Raw genomic sequence first — 18,311 nt, 5'->3', positions numbered from 1 at the left:
AAATCCTTCCGGGAACCCCACTGCTGAATGCTGAAGTCCATTGGTACTTCCATTGGTACTATTGGTGCTTCCTGGGCTGACTCTGATTTCGTCACTTCTGGAAGGCCTAACCAGATCCCCCTGGTTGGAGTTCAGGCAACCTTCTCAGTCCTTCCAGGACACATGGACCATGGCTCGATCACAACAAGCCCTGTCCCTCGGGGAGACCATCACCCTGTAGAAGGCAAGGCTGGGTCTGGGCTCTCTCGGGGCTCTCGGCCTTTCCTAGCTAGTGTCCAAAACACTGCCTGAGGACCACAGCAGACAGCTGAGTCCAGTGCTGGGTGAGAGAACAGACGTCCGGCACTCACTTGTCCAGGTCACTCTGCTGTCGCTCGTAGTATCTCATGACCCGGAGGAGCTGGACGTCCTGGCTCAGGAAGCAGGGGGGGATGAGGCCGTGGATCCCAAGCTGCAGCCTCTCTTCAAGTGTAAAGGCCATGCCCTGGGGAGAACAGGAAAGAAACGCATGCACGTAAGTGGGTGTGCAGGAAACCCGGGAGCAGCGGCGGTTCCATCCCCAGGCCAGCCATAGACACTGAGACTCAGCAGCGAGGGCCCTGGGCACAGAGCCCACTGCTGCCTTTTAAGTAGCCAGGCCATCCTGTGTCAGTCATCTTGGCTCTTCTGGAGTCTAGATTCCTCTTAGAAAAACATGGAAAATATGTATATTGCCAGGGTTTTTCGGTTTATACTTCTTTTTAAAAATGTATTTTATTTTTAGAACAGTTTTCTTTCTTTTTTTAACATTTATTTGTTTTTTGTTATTCATTTGGCTGTACCGGATCTTAGTTGCAGCGTGTGGGATTCAGTTCCCCGACCAAGGATTGAACCCAGGGCCCCTGCATTGGGAGCATAGAGTCTTTGCCACTGGATCTACAGGGAAGTCCCCAGAACAGTTTTAGATTTATAGAAAAATTGACAAGATAGTACCAAGTTCCCTTATATCTCCTCATCCAGTTTGCCCTATTGGTAAATATCTTCCATCCCTTTGGTATATATGTTAGAATTAATGAATCAACAATGACACATTATTATTAAATAAAGTCCCTGGTTTATTCAGATTTTCTAGTTTTTTTTTTCCACCTGTTTCTTTTTTCGTTGTTCTTTTAGGATCCCATCCAGGACCCCATATTCCATGTAGTCATCAGGTCGCCTAAGGCTCCTTTTGGCTCTGACAGTTTCTCAGGCCCTCCTTGGTTTTCATGACCTTGGAGTGCCTTGAGGAGGACTGGTCAGGTATTTTGTACAGTCTCCCTCCACTGGAATTTGTGTCTTGCTTCTCTCATGACAGAAGTGGGCTCATGGGTTTTGAGGAGGAAGACCACAGAGGTAAAGTGACATTTTTAACACATCAGATCAAGGCACATATGAACAATGCAACTTATCATTGTTGCTGTTGACCGAGATGACGTGGCTGAAGAAGTGCTTGCCAGGTCTCTCCACTGTGAAGTTACGCCTTTCTTGGACTTCTACATAGGAGATTTGCCTCTTCTCCCTCACTTATTTATTTACTCAGTCATTTATTTATATTAGAATGAACTCATGGCTATTTGTTTTAGGCTATGGGTTATAATCCAATACTGTCTTATTTTTTTTCGCTCAAACTGTTCCAGTTTTGGCCATCGAAAACTCTTTTAGCTGGCTCTGTATCCCTTGAGGGGCTTCCCAGGTGGCTCTAGTGGTAAAGAACCCACCTGCCAATGCAGGAGACAAAAGAGGCAGGAGTTCAGTCTCTGGGTCAGGGAGATTCCCCTGAAGGAAGGCATGGCAACCCACTCCAGTATTCTTGCCTGGAGAATCCCATGGACAGAGGAGCCTGGGAGGCTACAGTCCACGGGGTCGCAAAGAGTCAGACACGACTGAAGCGACTGAGCATGCATGGTAAAATTATATTTAGCTTTTTAAGAAACTGCCAAACTGTTTTCTATAGTGGCTGCAAAACTTTGCACTTCCACCAGCAACGAATGAGTTTCTGTTGTTCCACCTCCTCTCCAGCAAGTGTTGTCAGCTTTAAAAATTTTAGTCTTTGTAATAGATATGCGTGTTAGTTGCTCAGTTGTGTCCGACTCTTTGAGACCCCATGGGATGTAGCCCACCATATGTAGTGGTATGTTATTATTGCTTGAATTTGTAACTCCCTATTGACATAGGATGTTGAACATTTTTTTTTCATATGCTTTTCACCTGTACATCTTCTTAGAAAGGTATTGTTCAAAAATTCTTGCCTTCTTTATTCTTTTTCTCTTATTGTTTAGTTTTAATAGTTCTTAGATCTGCAGTTTTAATGCAATCCTTATCAAAATTTGAATGGCCTCTTTTGCAGAAATAGGAAAGTCAATTTTCAAATTCATATGGAATAGCAAAGCACCCTGAGCAACCAAAACCATTTTTTATAAAGCTACAGTAATCAAAACAGTGTGGTATTGGCATAAGTACATACAGATCAATAGAAAAGAATCAAGAAATCAGAAATAAATCCATACATCTACGAAAATTGGTTTTCGACAAGGATGCCAATTCCATTCCATGGAGAGAGAATAGTGTCTTCAAGAATGGATGCTGGGACAACTGTATTGCCATGTGCAGAAGAATTCAAGGGGATTCCTACTTCACACCAAAACAAAAATTAATTCAAATGGATCAACAGCCTAAATATAAGAACTAAAATCATAAAACTCTTACAGAAAACACAGGGGTAAATCTTAATGACCTTGGGTTTGACTATGGATTCTTAGACATGCACCAAAGCAACAGCAATAAAGAAAAATTAGATAAACTGACTCCATCTAAAAACTTCTGTGCATAAAGGAAAACTGCCAATGAAGAGAAAAGACGGCCTACAAAATGAGAGAAAATATTTGGAAATCACAGGTCTAATAATGGCTTAATATTCAGAATCTGTAATTTCTACAACACAAAACAAAAAGAAAAGCAACCCAAGTGAAAAATGGGCAAATGACTTAGATATTTCTCCAAGGAAGATATACAAATGGCCAATAGCACATGAAAAAATATACAGCATCATTAATCATGGTTGTTTAGTTGCTAAGCAACCCCACAAACTGTAGCCTGCCAGGCTCCTCTGTCCATGGGATTTCCCAGGCAAGAATACTATAGTGGGTTGCCATTTCCTTCTCTAGGGGCTCTTCCCCACCCGGGAAGGAACCCACGTTTCCTGCATTGGCTTTACCACTGAGCCACTTGGGAAGCCTATCATTAGTCATTGTGTGTATGTTAGTCGCTCAGTCGTGTCTGACTCTTTGTGACCCCATGGGCTGTAGCCCGCCAGGCTCTTCTGTCCATGGGATTTTCCAGGCAAGGATACTGGAATGGCTTGCCCTGCCCTCCTCCAGGGGATTCTCCTGACCCAGGGATCAAACCTGGGTCTTACTGTCTGAGCTACTAGGGAAGCCCATTAGCCATCAAGGAAAATAAAATCAAAACTACACTGAGATAACCATTTCACACCCACTAGGATGGCTATAATGAAAAAAAAAAAAAGTAAATAACAAGTGTTGGTGAAGATGTGGAGAAACTGAAACTCTTGTACATTGCTGGTAGGAATGTAAAGTGTTGCAGCCTCTGTGGGAAAACGATTCGAATTTCTTCAAAAAGCTAAGCACAGAATTACCATATGACCCCCCAAATTCCACTCCAGAAACTGAAAGCAAGGACTTCAACAGAGGTTCACCGCAGTATTATTCACCGCAGCCAAAAGGTGGAATCAACAGAGGTGTCCACCAACCCATGAATGGATAAACAAAATGTGTATAAATACAATGAAAATTATTCAAACATAAAAAGGAATGAAGTTCTGATACATGCTACTTCATGGATGAACCTTGAAAACATTGTGCTAAATGAAATTAGCCAGATACAAGAGGACAAATATTATAGGATTCCATGTACAGGAAATACCTAGAATAGACAAATTCATCATGACAGAAAGTAGATTAGAGATTACTAAAGGCTGGGTGGTGGGGAAGCCGTGGGTGTGTTATTACTTAATGGTAACAGAGTTTCTACTTAGGGCAACGAAAAAGTTTTGGAAATGGATAGTAATGATAGTTGCACAACATTATGCATGTACTTAATGCCACTTAACTGTACACTTAAAAATAGTTTAACCAAATTTTGTTTTATAGATATATAGTTGACTACAACTTAAAAAGTTAAAACCAGATTGTCTCCAAAAACCACTGAGCTGTATCCTTAAAATGAGTGACTTGTATGGTATGTGAATGGTAACTCAATAAAGCTGTTTTAAAAGAATTCTTTCCATATTTTGGATACAAGTCCTGCATCAGACGTGTGTTTTGTAAATATTTCTTCCAGACTGTGGCTTATCTTTTTATCGTCTGACCAGTGTCTTTCACAGAATGGTCCTTTCTGGTTTGGGCACCGGCAGGGAGACACGGGGGGTAAGTAAGACGTCATGGAATCTGCTCCCTGGCCCGGTTAAACCCTCTGGAGACAGTGTCTGCTGGCAGAAGCTGTAGGAACTGTTCTCGTAAGGGATACCGGGGGATATGAGCAGTCCAACTTCCCTGCCTTTATCCTGAAGTGGTGAAGAGCAACACCCTGTGAAAAAAAGACACCTCTTCCATGTAGAACTCCGGGTGGCTCTGCTGAATGAGGGCTGCCCTAGAACTGCCTAGAAAACAGTGTAAGTGCCCTCAACCTTCTTACCCTGGCAGTGGCCGAAGGGGTCAGCCCAGAGTGGCTCCATGGGTGGCAGACATTAACAAGGAAGGGACCAGAAACCCCAAGGGGGGAGGATTCCGTAGGGGACTGAGAACAGTCCTTAATTAACTAATTCAGTAATTAATACTGCTAGTAAAGGCTATGGTTTTTCCTGTGGTCATGTATGGATGTGAGAGTTGGACTGTGAAGAAGGCTGAGCACCGAAGAATTGATGCTTTTGAACTGTGGTGTTGGAGAAGACTCTTGAGAGTCCCTTGGACTGCAAGGAGATACAACCAGTCCATTCTGAAGGAGATCAGCCCTGGGTGTTCTTTGGAAGGAATGATGCTAAAGCTGAAACTCCAGGACTTTGGCCACCTCATGCGAAGAGTTGACTCATTGGAAAAGACTCTGATGCTGGGAGGGATTGGGGGCAGGAGGAGAAGGGGACGACAGAGGATGAGATGGCTGGATGGCATCACTGACTCGATGGACGTGAGTCTGGGTGAACTCCGGGAGTTGGTGATGGACAGGGAGGCCTGGCATGTTGCGATTCACGGGGTCGCAAAGAGTCGGACACGACTGAGCGACTGAACTGAACTGATGACCCCCACTGTAGTCAAGGCTGATGATCCCTGGGGCAACATGGGTTAAGCCCTCTCTTCATAATGAGCCTCAGGTGATGAAGGTTCCTTGTAGAAGCGAAGGCTGTGTAGGTGATAAGTAAAAACTAACTGACACTTATGGCTGTCCAGTGTCCCCAGATTTCCTTGGGAAGGAGGAGCTTGAATGGGTAGGAAGCACCAACTCTTCCCATTCTTCCACCAGCTGGAAAATGCCTCATCTACAATGAATACAAGTGCCTCTTCTTGTTTAGGCATGAAGTTGTGTCCAACTCTTTTGTGACCCCATGGACTGTGGCCCGCCAGGCTCGTCTGTCCGTGGGATTTCCCAGGCAAGAATATTGGAGTGGGTTGCCATTTCCTTATCCAGGGGATCTTCCAGACTCAGGGATCAAACACAGGTCTCCTGCATTGGCAGGCAGGTTCTTTACCACCGAGCCTTTACAAGGAATTTAACAATGACAGGGCGATTCAAGATCATCCCACCTAGCTGATGCTATCATCAGTTCTAAGAAAAGGACTAATAAATACCCAATCTCACGCCATCCTTAACAATCACCTTGTGAGGAGGTTTTGTACCCTCTACTGTCCAGAGGACACAACTGAGCACCAGATGTTATTTGATGCTCCTGAAGTTACACAGCTATTGGCCCATATTTTATCATTTCTTAAACCAGGATGCATCTTACAACCATTCGGCGTGATAACTTTTTTCCTGATGATTTCTTTGACTAGAGGTAAGTGACAGAACCAAGAGTGGATCACAGGCTGCATTTTTTTTTTTAAATTGGGGTGTAGTTACTTTACAATGTTGTGTTAGCTTCTGCTGTACAATGAAGTGAATCAGCTATATAAGGACATATATCTCCTCCCTCTTGGATGGCTCTCCTGCCCCCTGCCCCCCACCATCCCACCCCTCTGCTGCTGCTGCTGCTAAGTCGATTCAGTCGTGTCCAACTCTGTGCGACCCCATAGACGGCAGCCCACCAGGCTTCCCCATCCCTGGGATTCTCCAGGCAAGAACACTGGAGTGGGTTGCCATTTCCTTCTCCAATGCATGAAAGCAAAAAGTGAAAGTGAAGTCGATCAGTCGTGTCCGACTCTAGCGACCCCATGGACTGCAGCCTACCAGGCTCCTCAGTCCATGGGATTTTCTAGGCAAAAGTACTGGAGTGGGGTGCCATTGCCTTCTCCATCCCACCCCTCTAGGTCACCACAGAACACCAAGCTGAGCTCCCCGTGCTATATAGCAGCTTCCCACTGGCCATCTGTTTCACACATGGCAATGCTCATACATCAGTTCCAATCTCCCAATTCATCCCCCCTTCTTGTGTCCACATGTCTGTCTCTTCCTTCTGCGTCTCTATTCAGGAGCGGCTGCATCTTTGCCATTTATATTGTGTACACCCTGCCAGGAACTTGGTGAGATGGACCTCAGAAAATGTGAGTTGGGATGGTGCTGGTGAAGGAAGGGTGGGAAAAAAAGAGAAATAGAGGGGAAAAGTAAATAAAAGTTAGATTCCTTGGCTATTCCCAATTCCTCTTCATTTTTGTTTTGTTAACTTGGGAATCTCTGAAACTACGAGTTCTGGGCTGCAGTTATGTTTTTATAAAGGAACAATGATGACTCGGCTTATAAAAATCCTGAGGCATTGTTCCTCCTCTCAGAACTGCTGGAACTGTAAGAAAAACCTGTCTTAGGATAGGCTCGGCTCTGAAAATACGACTCATGGTGTTTTGCAAAGCACTCTGGGCACATAAAATTCCCAGTTTTCTTCATCAAAGCCCAAAGTCACCAGTTCACAAATTCCCTGTGCTGGCCATCACCTCTGCAAGCTTGGTATGACACCGAGGTCCCTGATCCTTTTGCAGGAAACATCTCGTACTTTCACTAAACACTATTAGGCAGGTGAGTCTTCACTGGTTTAGTAAAGACTGGAATTGTCTCCCCTTGGGCCCAGGATGCCAAGCAGGCCAGGACATTTAATTATGATGTCATCTTTGTTAATGACCACTTGGCTTTTAATAACAGCTCAAGTCTCTCTACAGGCTGTTTCTCTTGGCTGACTGCCACCAACTTCTTTGGTATTTCAGGAAAAAGTATGACTGTTTAGCAACTGGTAATTTCAGGGATTAAAAAAAAATACTTCTATAAGCTTCTTTTCACCCTGAAACTAATGTTAAGGCAACCTCAGATTTACAAGTTTGCAGAGAAGAAATGTAGGTACTTTAGCTTTACTGTGGCTTCCAAAATAGGACAGGCCAAAAATGATTCACTAGGGTATAAGGGAAAAGTATTAGAACTCTATAAGAGAAAGCACTCAGGCTCTTGGCCTGGATAATTTCCATGTTAATATGGAAATTAATATGGTATTCCATATTAAGGGATACCAGGAGTCCTAAGGTAGGAGTAAGGTTTGTACAACATGGAGAAGTTGATAGTGGTGGAAGGGCGGGGGGGCAGTCCTTAATCCTTCTTACTGCATTGAGAATTTATGGTTTCTGTATGCCTAGTCAAATAAAGTGTTGGGTCATATTATCCAGTTTTTGTTGTTGTTGCTGTTAAAGACTATTTTATTCGATTTTTTGGCTGCGCTGGGTCCTCACTGCTGCATGCAGGCTTTCTCTGGTTCGGTGCTTGGGTTCTCACTGTGGTGGCCTCTCTTGCGGCTCCAGGTGCACGGGCTTCAGGAGTCGCAGCACGTGGGCTTGGCTTTTGGGCTTAGTTGCTTGCGGCATATGGGATCTTCCTGGACCAGGGATTTAACTGGTGTCCCTGGCATCGCAAGGCAGACTCTTAACCACTGGACCACCAGGGAAGCCCCATATCATCAAGTTTTAACAAAGTCTTCAAAATAGGACAAGGGGGTTTTGAAAAATGGCTGATTCTCTTAGCAGAAAGTGACCTTGGGGTGTTTGGCTACGACACTCAGGGAGGAAACTGCCAGTTGTGACTCTTTTGAAATATTTGAATTGCTACAGAGCCACTTCTCTGACTACTCCCCCCAGCCAGGTGCCCCTCCCAACCTCCTCTGGCTTCTCCCAGGGAACTTTTGGAACCTCCCCAAGATCAACAAACAATGGGTTAACATTTGGCAAAGTGGGTGGCTTCAACATCCTGCTCTAGCAGGAAGGGTCTGGGACTGTTTTGATTGGTCGGTGCCTACGCTGCAGCAGGGTTAAGCTTTCAACCATCACCCCTGACCTCACCTATCTTATCGTCTTCCCTGAATGAGCATCTCTGGCCCAGCTGCTGAATTTCACCTGTGGGCTCAACCCAGGACAAAACTTATTGGCATCAGAGACTGGCACCAGAGATAAGACATTTAAATAGATTCCAGCATCAAATCCTGTGGAGAAGGGAATGGCAACCCACTCCAGTAATTTTGCCTGGAAAATCCCATGGAAAGAGGAGCCTGGTGGGCTACAGTCCATGGTCACAAGAGTCGGACATGACTTAGCAACTGAGAACCCACACCATCAAGTGGCTTGAAGGCAGTGAGCCTGTCAGGCCGGGCGCGGCCCCAGCCTCCTGCTGTCCAGAGACCCAGGCTCCCCAGTGGCCGGCTCCTCAAAAACTAAGCCTTCCCGACAGGAGGGCTCCCTGCCCCTCTTGGCAGATTCCTGCTGTATACTTGACACTCTCTTTTCATTCATTGTTCAAACATTTATGAGTTCCTACTTTGTGCCAAGGTGTACCCCATTAGGCAGCCCGAAAAGAAATGCGCTTCTGGGTCAACCAGCAAAGACACGTGGATTAACGTGTACAGGTGATCTGGGGCCTCCGCCTCGCGCAGGACACTTCTCCAACCTAAGAAATGGGATGTGGGGCGTGTCATGTGCGGTGGGATTCACTGAAATGCCGGTGTGAAATGCTCAGCACGGGTACTGGCACGCAGGAAGTGCTCAGGGAACACTACATATTCTCATTATTACCACTGTTATTTGTTCATGGGACAGGGTGACACAAGAGAGTTCAGGAGCGATCCTGGAGACAAGCCCTGGAGGCCACCCTCCAGGGAGCTCGTCCAGCAGAGGGGGGCTGAAGGGATGTCACCACGTCCAGCGTAGTCGTGCCTCTGATGGCTCAGGCCAGGCTCCTGCCTCTGCAGCCCCATGCGCTCCCCACACCAAACTGCCCCCCGCCCCCAGCAGGCACGCTTACTGTACCTGTCACATTCTGGTCCACATTAGGACCCCTGTCCAGCGTGCTCTGACATGCTCCTCTCCCATCTTCCAATCCCCAGTCGAGGCCACCTCCTCCAGGAGGTCTTCCCTGACACCCTACCTCATTCAGCTCTCCCCTCTCTCTTAGAGTCGGTGCCATACATTTTAGCACATGAAGGGTATTTCCTGCTCGGTTTCTCGAGCATCAGTTAATTAACAAACTCGGGGTAGTGCGAACTAGACACTTGGAAGCAGCTAATACAGGCGGAAGCACAAAACTATCATCACCAATAACAATAACAAGAGCACCCACCGGCACTGAGACAGGCATTTTGTACGGATCGTCTCATTTAATCCCCACTGTAACCCTGAGTTAACAATCCTATGATGTTATCCCCATTTTATGGACTAGAAAACAGGCTAGAAAGATAGTTAGGCAAAGTGACACAGCAGGTGGATGGAAGAACCAGGAGTGGAACCCAGATCCATATGCTTCTAAAGTTCACACTCTTTGCTCTGAACTGATCCTGAGAGTGGCCAGGTTAAACAGTTTGTTGACTGAGTTGAGCTTCCCTGGTGGCTCAGACGGTAAAGAATCCGGATGCCTGCAATGTGGGAAGCCTGGGTTCAGTCCCTGGATTGGGAAGATACCCTGGAGAAGGGAATGGCTACCCACTCCAGTATTCTTGCCTGAGAATTCTACACACAGAAGAGACTGGCAGGCTACAGTCCACGGGGTCGCAAAGAGGTGGACACGACTGTGCGACTAACACTTTTGACTGAGTTGACTTGATTTGATTGGAGATGGAATTATTCTGCTTCTCCAAATACAGCCAGTTACCTTAGTGGTTCAGCCGCTGCTCCTCTGTGTTAGCACCGGGCCCATCAGCCTATGAGAAAACAGGTGTGCTTGTGCCTCTGCGATTATGTGCTTGGCCCATGACATGCACGGAACCATGTTTCCTTGGAGCAGTGTTGCTGCTGGAAGGAAGGATTAGCAGACACACGTGTAACAGTAAAGGTTTCTGTTCCACCACCATTACATCATGCTTTGGGCTGAAGGCTTATGCTGTGGCCTGCTTCCTCCACCAATCAGCTGCAACAGCAGAGAGGAGCCACGGCTGGGGGCAGTCAGCTGCGAAACTACAATTAAAGCTGATTAGCTGTTACAGGACTGGAAGGCATTTCCTCCTGCTCTTGCATATTTTTTCATGACTCTAATTTGCTTGTGAGTTTTATGAGGGTGATGTGGATTCCCACTGGTGATAGGAAGTGAGGTTACTGTGTCTGCTGCTCTCTGACTGAACCCCAGGTTTATGAAGGCCCCTGGGCACTTCTTTGAGATGGATATTTGGGGGGCTTCAGGAAGCAACAGTTAGAACTGGACATGGAACAACAGACTGGTTCCAAATAGGAAAAGGAGTACATCAAGGCTGTATATTATCACCCTGCTTATTTAACTTATATGCAGAGTACATCATGAGAAACGCTGGGCTGGAAGAAGCACAAGCTGGAATCAAGATTGCTGGGAGAAATATCAATAACCTCAGATATGCAGATGACACCACCCTTATGGCAGAAAGTGAAGAGGAACTAAAAAACCTCTTGATGAAAAAGAAAGTGGAGAGTGAAAAAGTTGGCTTAAAGCTCACCATTCAGAAAATGAAGATCATGGCATCCGGTCCCATCACTTCATGGGAAATAGATGGGGAAACAGTGGAAACAGTGTCAGACTTTATTTTTTGGGGGGCTCCAAAATCACTGCAGATGGTGACTGCAGCCATGAAATTAAAAGACGCGTACTCCTTGGAAGGAAAGTTATGACCAACCTAGATAGCATATTCAAAAGCAGAGACATTACTTTGCCAACAAAGGTCTGTCTAGTCAAGGCTATGGTTTTTCCTGTGGTCATGTATGGATGTGAGAGTTGGACTGTGAAGAAGGCTGAGCGCTGAAGAATTGATGCTTTTGAACTGTGGTGTTGGAGAGGACTCTTGAGAGTCCCGTGGACTGCAAGGAGATCCAACCAGTCCATTCTGAAGGAGATCAGCCCTGGGATTTCTTAGGAAGGACTGATGCTGAAGCTGAAACTCCAGTACTTTGGCCACCTCATGTGAAGAGTTGACTCATTGGAAAAGACTCTGATGCTGGGAGGGATTGGGGGCAGGAGGAGAAGGGGACGACAGAGGATGAGATGGCTGGATGGCATCACTGACTCGATGGACGTGAGTCTGAGTGAACTCCGGGAGCTGGTGATTGACAGGGAGGCCTGGCGTGCTGCGATTCATGGGGTCGCAAAGATTCGGACATGACTGAGTGACTGAACTGAACTGAAGCACAAGCATTGGGAAGTCTTAGCAGACACAGATCTGAGAATGGCCTTCCTCCCAGACATGCTTCTGTGAACAGGGGCAAAATCACAGATCCAGAAACAGATTGTAAATGACCAAAAGGAGAGTGGAAGATACATTGCTCCTGAGCACTGAGAACGAACCCTAAAGTTTTGGGCTTGAAGACTGGGCTTTGGTGCCTCAGGCTGCAAGGGTACAGAGGCTGCCTGGCTACAAGATGCACTCAGGGGCACGTCTTGTTCAAGCGGGACCTACAGTTGCATCTCCCTTCCGTGGGACAACGACAAGGACACGGAGGTGCTGCCCTCATATAGCCCGTATTGGTGGGGGGACTGAAAGACCAAAGTGCTACAAGTAAGGCCCTCCACTCTCTAGCTGTGTGATTCTGGGGGCTGTACATTGTCACCCTGATTATTTAACTTCTATGCAGAGTACATCATGAGAAATGCCAGGCTGGATGAAGCACAAGCTGGAATCAAGATTGCTGGGAGAAATATCAACAACCTCAGATATGCAGATGACACCACCCTTATGGCAGAAAGCAAAGAAGAACTAAAGAGCCTCTTGATGAAAGTGAAAGAGGAGAGTGAAAAAACTGGTTTAAAACTCAACATTCAAAAACTAAGATCATGGCATCCAGTCCCATCACTTCATGGCAAATAGATGGGGAAAAAATGAGAACAGTGACAGACTATTTTCTTGGGCTCTAAAATCATTGCAGATGGTGACTGCAGCCGTGAAATTAAAAGATGCTTGCTCCTTGGAAGAAAAGTTATGACCAACCTAAACAGTATTTTCAAAAGCAAAGACATAACTTTGCTGACAAAGGTGATACTGAGGTCCTCAGTAAACACAGCTGCGGTCAGGTCCCTGCCTGATGCTGAGTGCGGTGGGGAACAGAGGGTGCTGGAAGCTGGTGCTCCTGAGAGGGCCAGCAACCCAGAGTGTCCGTAGAATGCCTCATCCTATTTACCCTTCTAACCTCTACCATCAACCCATCCTGTTCACCCTCCTTGGTACTCACTGTTCGGACATCATTTACTTGCAAGTTAAGGATACTGCTGCTACTGCTAAGTCACTTCAGTCGTGTCTGACTCGGTATGACCCCATAGACAGCAGCCCACCAGGCTCCCCCATCCCTGGGATTCTCCAGGCAAGAACACCGAAGTGGGTTGCCATTTCCTTCTCCAATGCATGAAAGTGAAAAGTGAAAGTGAAGTCGCTCAGTCGTGTCCGACTCTTAGCGACCCCATGGACTGCAGCCTACCAGGCTCCTCTGCCCATGGGATTTTCCAGGCAAGAGTACTGGAGTGGGGTGCCATTGCCTTCTCCAAAGTTAAGGATAAGTGTCCAGTAAATTTTCATCAGGGATGGAGACCAAACGCAAATCTAAAATTAGTGAGAGAAACTCAAAGGGGATGGGTTCTTGTTGTTCAAGTCATGCCCGACTCTGCAACCGCATGTACTGCAGCGTGCCGGGTTGCCCTGTGCTTCACGGTCTCCCAGAGTTGACTGGACTGAAAGTTAAAGGCTGAAGTACTGGGACTGCTTTTTGAACTGTAGTTCCACTTTTAAATTAGATTTATATCAAAAGAAAGGGAAAGGCAAACGCAGACCATGTGAGTTTCCCTTCTTACCAGAGCTTAGTTTATACCATCAACATTAAATTGTTTCTCTGTTCCCTTATGAGATAGAATCTAATCCTTGCACTTAATGAACCTGAGAGGCTCTTTAAAAATTTCTCATTTCACAAACATGATGAGCTCTGGGACCTCTGTGCTGAGGGACTACAGGTGCTTAATCAAATTGCCCTTTTCCATTGGTGATTTCCTAAATGGTAACCGAAATCCTTGCATGTGTGGCTTGGCTGCTATACAGCGACCCTGAAGGAAGCTATGCTGACATTTGCAGAGGACTCCAAGGGTGACCTTTCCTCCAAATTTCCAAAATAAACAACTCTATGCCCAAGGCTATATTTAGTGCCATTAGCTACCAGGCTCTTCTGAAACCTATATCCTGTGATAAGTACAGTTAATATTTAAAGTCTCCTTTAAAGGACCGAGGAAAAGTTTATTCTAAATTTATGCTGATTGACTAAATACACCACTGAATGAGTGACTGGGACATTGCTGAGTAGTGTGGAAATTTACTTTGTTTGTACAGATGAATATTAGGTTGGTGAGTCGGCTTATATTTTATAACTTCTATTAAATTAAAAAAGATTTTAGTCCTGTTTTTTAGTGCCTACTGAAGGAGAGGCTGTTTCGATCCTGAATGAACCAATGCACTGTTTGAACTTGATCCTTCTACAACATCCATATGATATATAATATCTACCCAACGTTATAGAGTTATTAGGCCATGGAGCTGGAACATGAACCCAGGTCTGTGTTGCCACTAGAGTCCATTCTCCTAATCACTATTTTGCACACACTGTTTCTCATCCTTTGTTCTCATTTTGGACACCCTGCAATAACCTTAGTCAGCCACATTAAAGACAGAGTTTGAAAGGACTTGCAGGGACACATGGGGAAAAGGAGAGGGTGTGACAAATTGAAAAAGTAACATTGACATATATACACTGCTGCTGCTGCTGCTAAGTCGCTTCAGTCATGTCCGACTCTGTGTGACCCCACAGACGGCAGCCCACCAGGCTCCTCTATCCATGGGATTTTCCAGGCAAGAGTACTGGAGTGGGGTGCCATTGTCTTCTCCGAGCATATACACTACCATGTGTCAAATGAAAGTGAAAGAGGGGAGTGAAAAGGCTGGCTTAAAACAACGTTCAGAAAACTAAGATCATGGCATCCGGTCCCATTACTCCATGGCAAACAGATGGGGAAACAATGGAAACAGTAAGAGATTTTATTTTGGGGGGCTCCAAAATCACTGCAGATAGTGACTGCAGATATGAAATTAAAAGACGCTTCCTCCTTAGAAGAAAAGCTATGACCAACCTAGACAGTGTATTAAAAAGCAGAGACATTACTTTGCTGACAAAGGTCCATCCAGTCAAAGCTTTGGTTTTTCCAATGGTCATGTATGGATGTGAGAGTTGGACTATAAAGAAAATTGAGTGCCGAAGAATTGATGCTTTTGAACTGTGGTGTTGGAGAAGACTCTTGAGAGTCCCTTGGACTGCAAGGAGATCCAAACAGTCCATTCTAAAGGAGCTCAGTCCTGGGTGTTCATTGGAAGGACTGATGCTGAAGCTGAAACTCCAATACTTTGGCCACCTGATGCGAAGAGCTGACTCATTTGAAAAGACCCTGATGCTGGGAAAGATTGAGGGCAGGAGGAGAAAGGGATGACAGAGGATGAGATGGTTGGATGGCATCACCGACTTCATGGACATGAGTTTGAGTAAACTCCAGGAGTTGGTGATGGACAGGGAAGCCTGGAGTGCTGCAGTCCATGGGGTCGCAGAGTCAGACGTGACTGAGCGACAGAACTGAGTTGATGTGTAAAACAGATAACTAAAGAGAGGCTGTTATATAACACAGAGAGCCCAGCTGGTTCTCTGTGATGACTTAGAGGGGTGGGATGAAGGGAGGTGGAATACGGGGATGGGAAGGATGGGATATATGTGTATATATGTGTGCACGTATATATATATATATATAGTTATATAGTTATGATTGATTCACCTTGTATGGCAGAAACCAACAAACACTGTAAAGCAATTATCCTCCAGTTAAAAAAAAAAAAGACTGAGTTTGATCAGTCTACTGAAGTGAGAGTTTCCTGGCTGGCGGTATCTCCCCAGATCCCAGGGTATTACCTTTAACACCTTTCTCTGGAGAGAAAAGGGCAAAGCATTCAGCAATATTTAGTGCTCTGTCCCCAATGTGGGGGAATGACAAGGGCTGAGAACAGAAGGGAAATACTCTCCCCAGGAGAAGTAAATATGGCTGTGCTTATCAAACAATCCAACTCTGGCTTTGAAATCAACTTAATAGGGAACAACCAGTATTTTTAAAATGACATAGATTTGTGTAGAACATTCCAGGCTGCATCACATTTAGCAGGAACAAGAACTGTTTTGTAAACACTTGCTTAGTTGCAAGAGTATGTGTGTGCACACATGTGCTCACGTGTGTGTGTGTCAGGGTACTGGCCTGTGATGTAAAGGGTATTTGTAACCTAAGGTTGTAGTGTAAACATCTTGAGAAACACTGTAGCATAGGATAATGATCATGCGTGATGGAGACAGACCGCCAAAGTCTGATCCTCATCGAGATGCCCAGCCTGAGTCCATCACCTCACTTTTCAAGGTTCAGGTTCCTTGTCTGCAAAACTGGGCTGATACCAGAATCCACTTGGTAATTTGTGTCCCATGTCACAGAGTGTCTGATGCTTAGAAAGGACTCACTAAGTAAATATCAGCTATCAATATTTTAAATAAAGGAGCCTGGGTGTTAATTTGGTGGCAAAACAATGTTTTGCATAATGTCTCCAGAATCATTTTCATTCCAGATGCAAACCTCCATCTGCTTCCTGGGCATCCCCGCTACAAATCTCCTAGACCAGTCAAACACCACACCCTACTAACCAAACGCATCTTCCAGGCCAAGCCTCCCTCCTACATTCTCTACTCAACAATGGTGCCACCCTGTAGCTCAGGAGAAATTTAAGAGTCATCCTGGATTCCTCACATCGCAGCCGATTACCAAATCTGGATGATGTCCTAGCTCCTGAATAGTTTGAGACAGAGTTTGAGATTCCTCTATTGTCCGCCTCCTCATTCTCATCTTTCTCTTTTCAAGATTGAAATCGTCCTTGCCCTTCATAAACAAACAGTTCTGCAACTCCTGGACTCCAGTCTTAATTCCCCCCACCCCTCGCTCTCATTGTCCCACCCTTGGAATATATCCTTCAGAACTTCTGCTGGACTGACCTTTCCCAAAAGCCAAATTTGATAACTATACTCCCTGACTTAAACATTTTTATCTGACCTAAAGATTATCATACTGAGTGATGTGAGTCAGACAAAGACAAATATTGTATGATGTCACTTCTGAAAAAAATGATAAGAGCTTATTTTAAAAACAGAAATAGACTCAAAGACATAGAAAACAAACTTTTGGATGCCACAGGGGAAAGGGGGTGGGATAAATTAGAAACTTGGAATTAATGGATACATACAGGGCTTCCCTGGTGGCTCAGTAGTAAAGAATCTGCCTGTAAAGACGGAGACCACTTGCACTGCAGGAGACTTGGGTTCGATCCCTGGGTTGGGAAGATCCCCCGGAGAAGGGAATGGCAACCCACTCCAGTCTTCTTGCCTTAGAAATTCCATTGACAGAGGAGCCCGGCGGGCTACAGTCCATGGAGCCTCAAAGAGTTGGACACAACTGAGTGGCCAAACCACTTTCACTGCTATTATATATGAAGTAGATAAATAACAGGGACCTACTGTATAGCATGGGGAAATATATTTTATATCTTATAATAAATCTACAATGGAAAATAATCTGAGAAAGAACACACATATGTATGAGTATAACTGAATCTTTTTATTGGACACCTGGGGCTTCCCTGGTAGCTCAGTTGGTAAAGAATCCACCTGTAACTTTGAAATGCATGAAGCACTTGCCAGAAAACTTAACCAAAGGTTACCCATAATAGCTCTTACCAAGAGCTTACATTTCTTACATTTCCTACTAGAAAACTACTTTGATGATGCAATTACCAACATCTTTAACCTGGGATAACAGAATCATACTGACACACATTTCCACAAATTGTTTTGTTCCAGATGGCATATTTTCCAGCAGAAATGACTTGTGTATTACCTGCTGTTAGGGAAATAGCTCACACCATATTGTGTCTTCTGGGAAAAATTTTCACCGGGGAAATGAATATTGTGCTTTGTATATTTTTCCCCTTAAAATTAAAGAATTAAAGAGCAACATAAAAAATTCAAAAAAAAAAAAAAAAAAAAAAAAAGAATCCACCTGTAAAACAGGAGAACCCGGTTCAATTCCTGGGTCAGAAAGATCCACTGGAGAAGGGATAGGCTACCCATTCCAGTATTCTTGGGCTTCCCTGGTGGCTCAGCTGGTGAAGAATCTGCCTAAAATGAGGGAGACCTGGGTTTGATCCCTAGGTTGGGAGGATCCCTTGGAGAAGGGAATGGTGACCCACTCTAGTATTCTGGCCTGGAGAATTCCATGGACTGTACAGTCCATGGGGTCACAAAGAGTTGGAAATGACTGAGCGACTTGCACTTTCACTGTGTTGTACACCTGAAATATTGTACATCAACTAAACTTCAATTAAGGAAAAACCCCTCCTTTTCAAAGCCCGCAAGGCTCCTCATCAGCTGTGCATCACCCTCAGCTTCTTGTCCTGCTGACCTCCACCAGGAGCTCTCAATACAACAAACTCCTTTCCCATCCCTAGAGGAAGCGGGCATTTTCACGTCTGTGCGTGCTGGGTCCTC

General features: G+C 45.2%; 1 protein-coding gene across 4 annotated transcripts in view; it reads right to left on the bottom strand.

The window, feature by feature from the left end:
• Positions 1–18,311, bottom strand: part of ME3 (malic enzyme 3) — a 213,701-nt gene that overhangs the window by 114,842 nt on the left and 80,548 nt on the right. For all 4 annotated transcript variants that reach the window (XM_044943418.2, XM_044943417.2, XM_025286189.3 and 1 more), the window contains exon 3: positions 351–484. In XM_044943418.2, coding sequence (XP_044799353.2) covers positions 351–484 — 134 coding nt within the window. The remainder of the gene's footprint in view (positions 1–350; positions 485–18,311) is intronic.

The sequence above is a fragment of the Bubalus bubalis genome, chromosome 5 (genome assembly GCF_019923935.1).
Source record: "Bubalus bubalis isolate 160015118507 breed Murrah chromosome 5, NDDB_SH_1, whole genome shotgun sequence".
Taxonomy (NCBI): Eukaryota; Metazoa; Chordata; class Mammalia; order Artiodactyla; family Bovidae; genus Bubalus; species Bubalus bubalis.
This window is presented reverse-complemented; position numbering and strand designations above follow the sequence as displayed.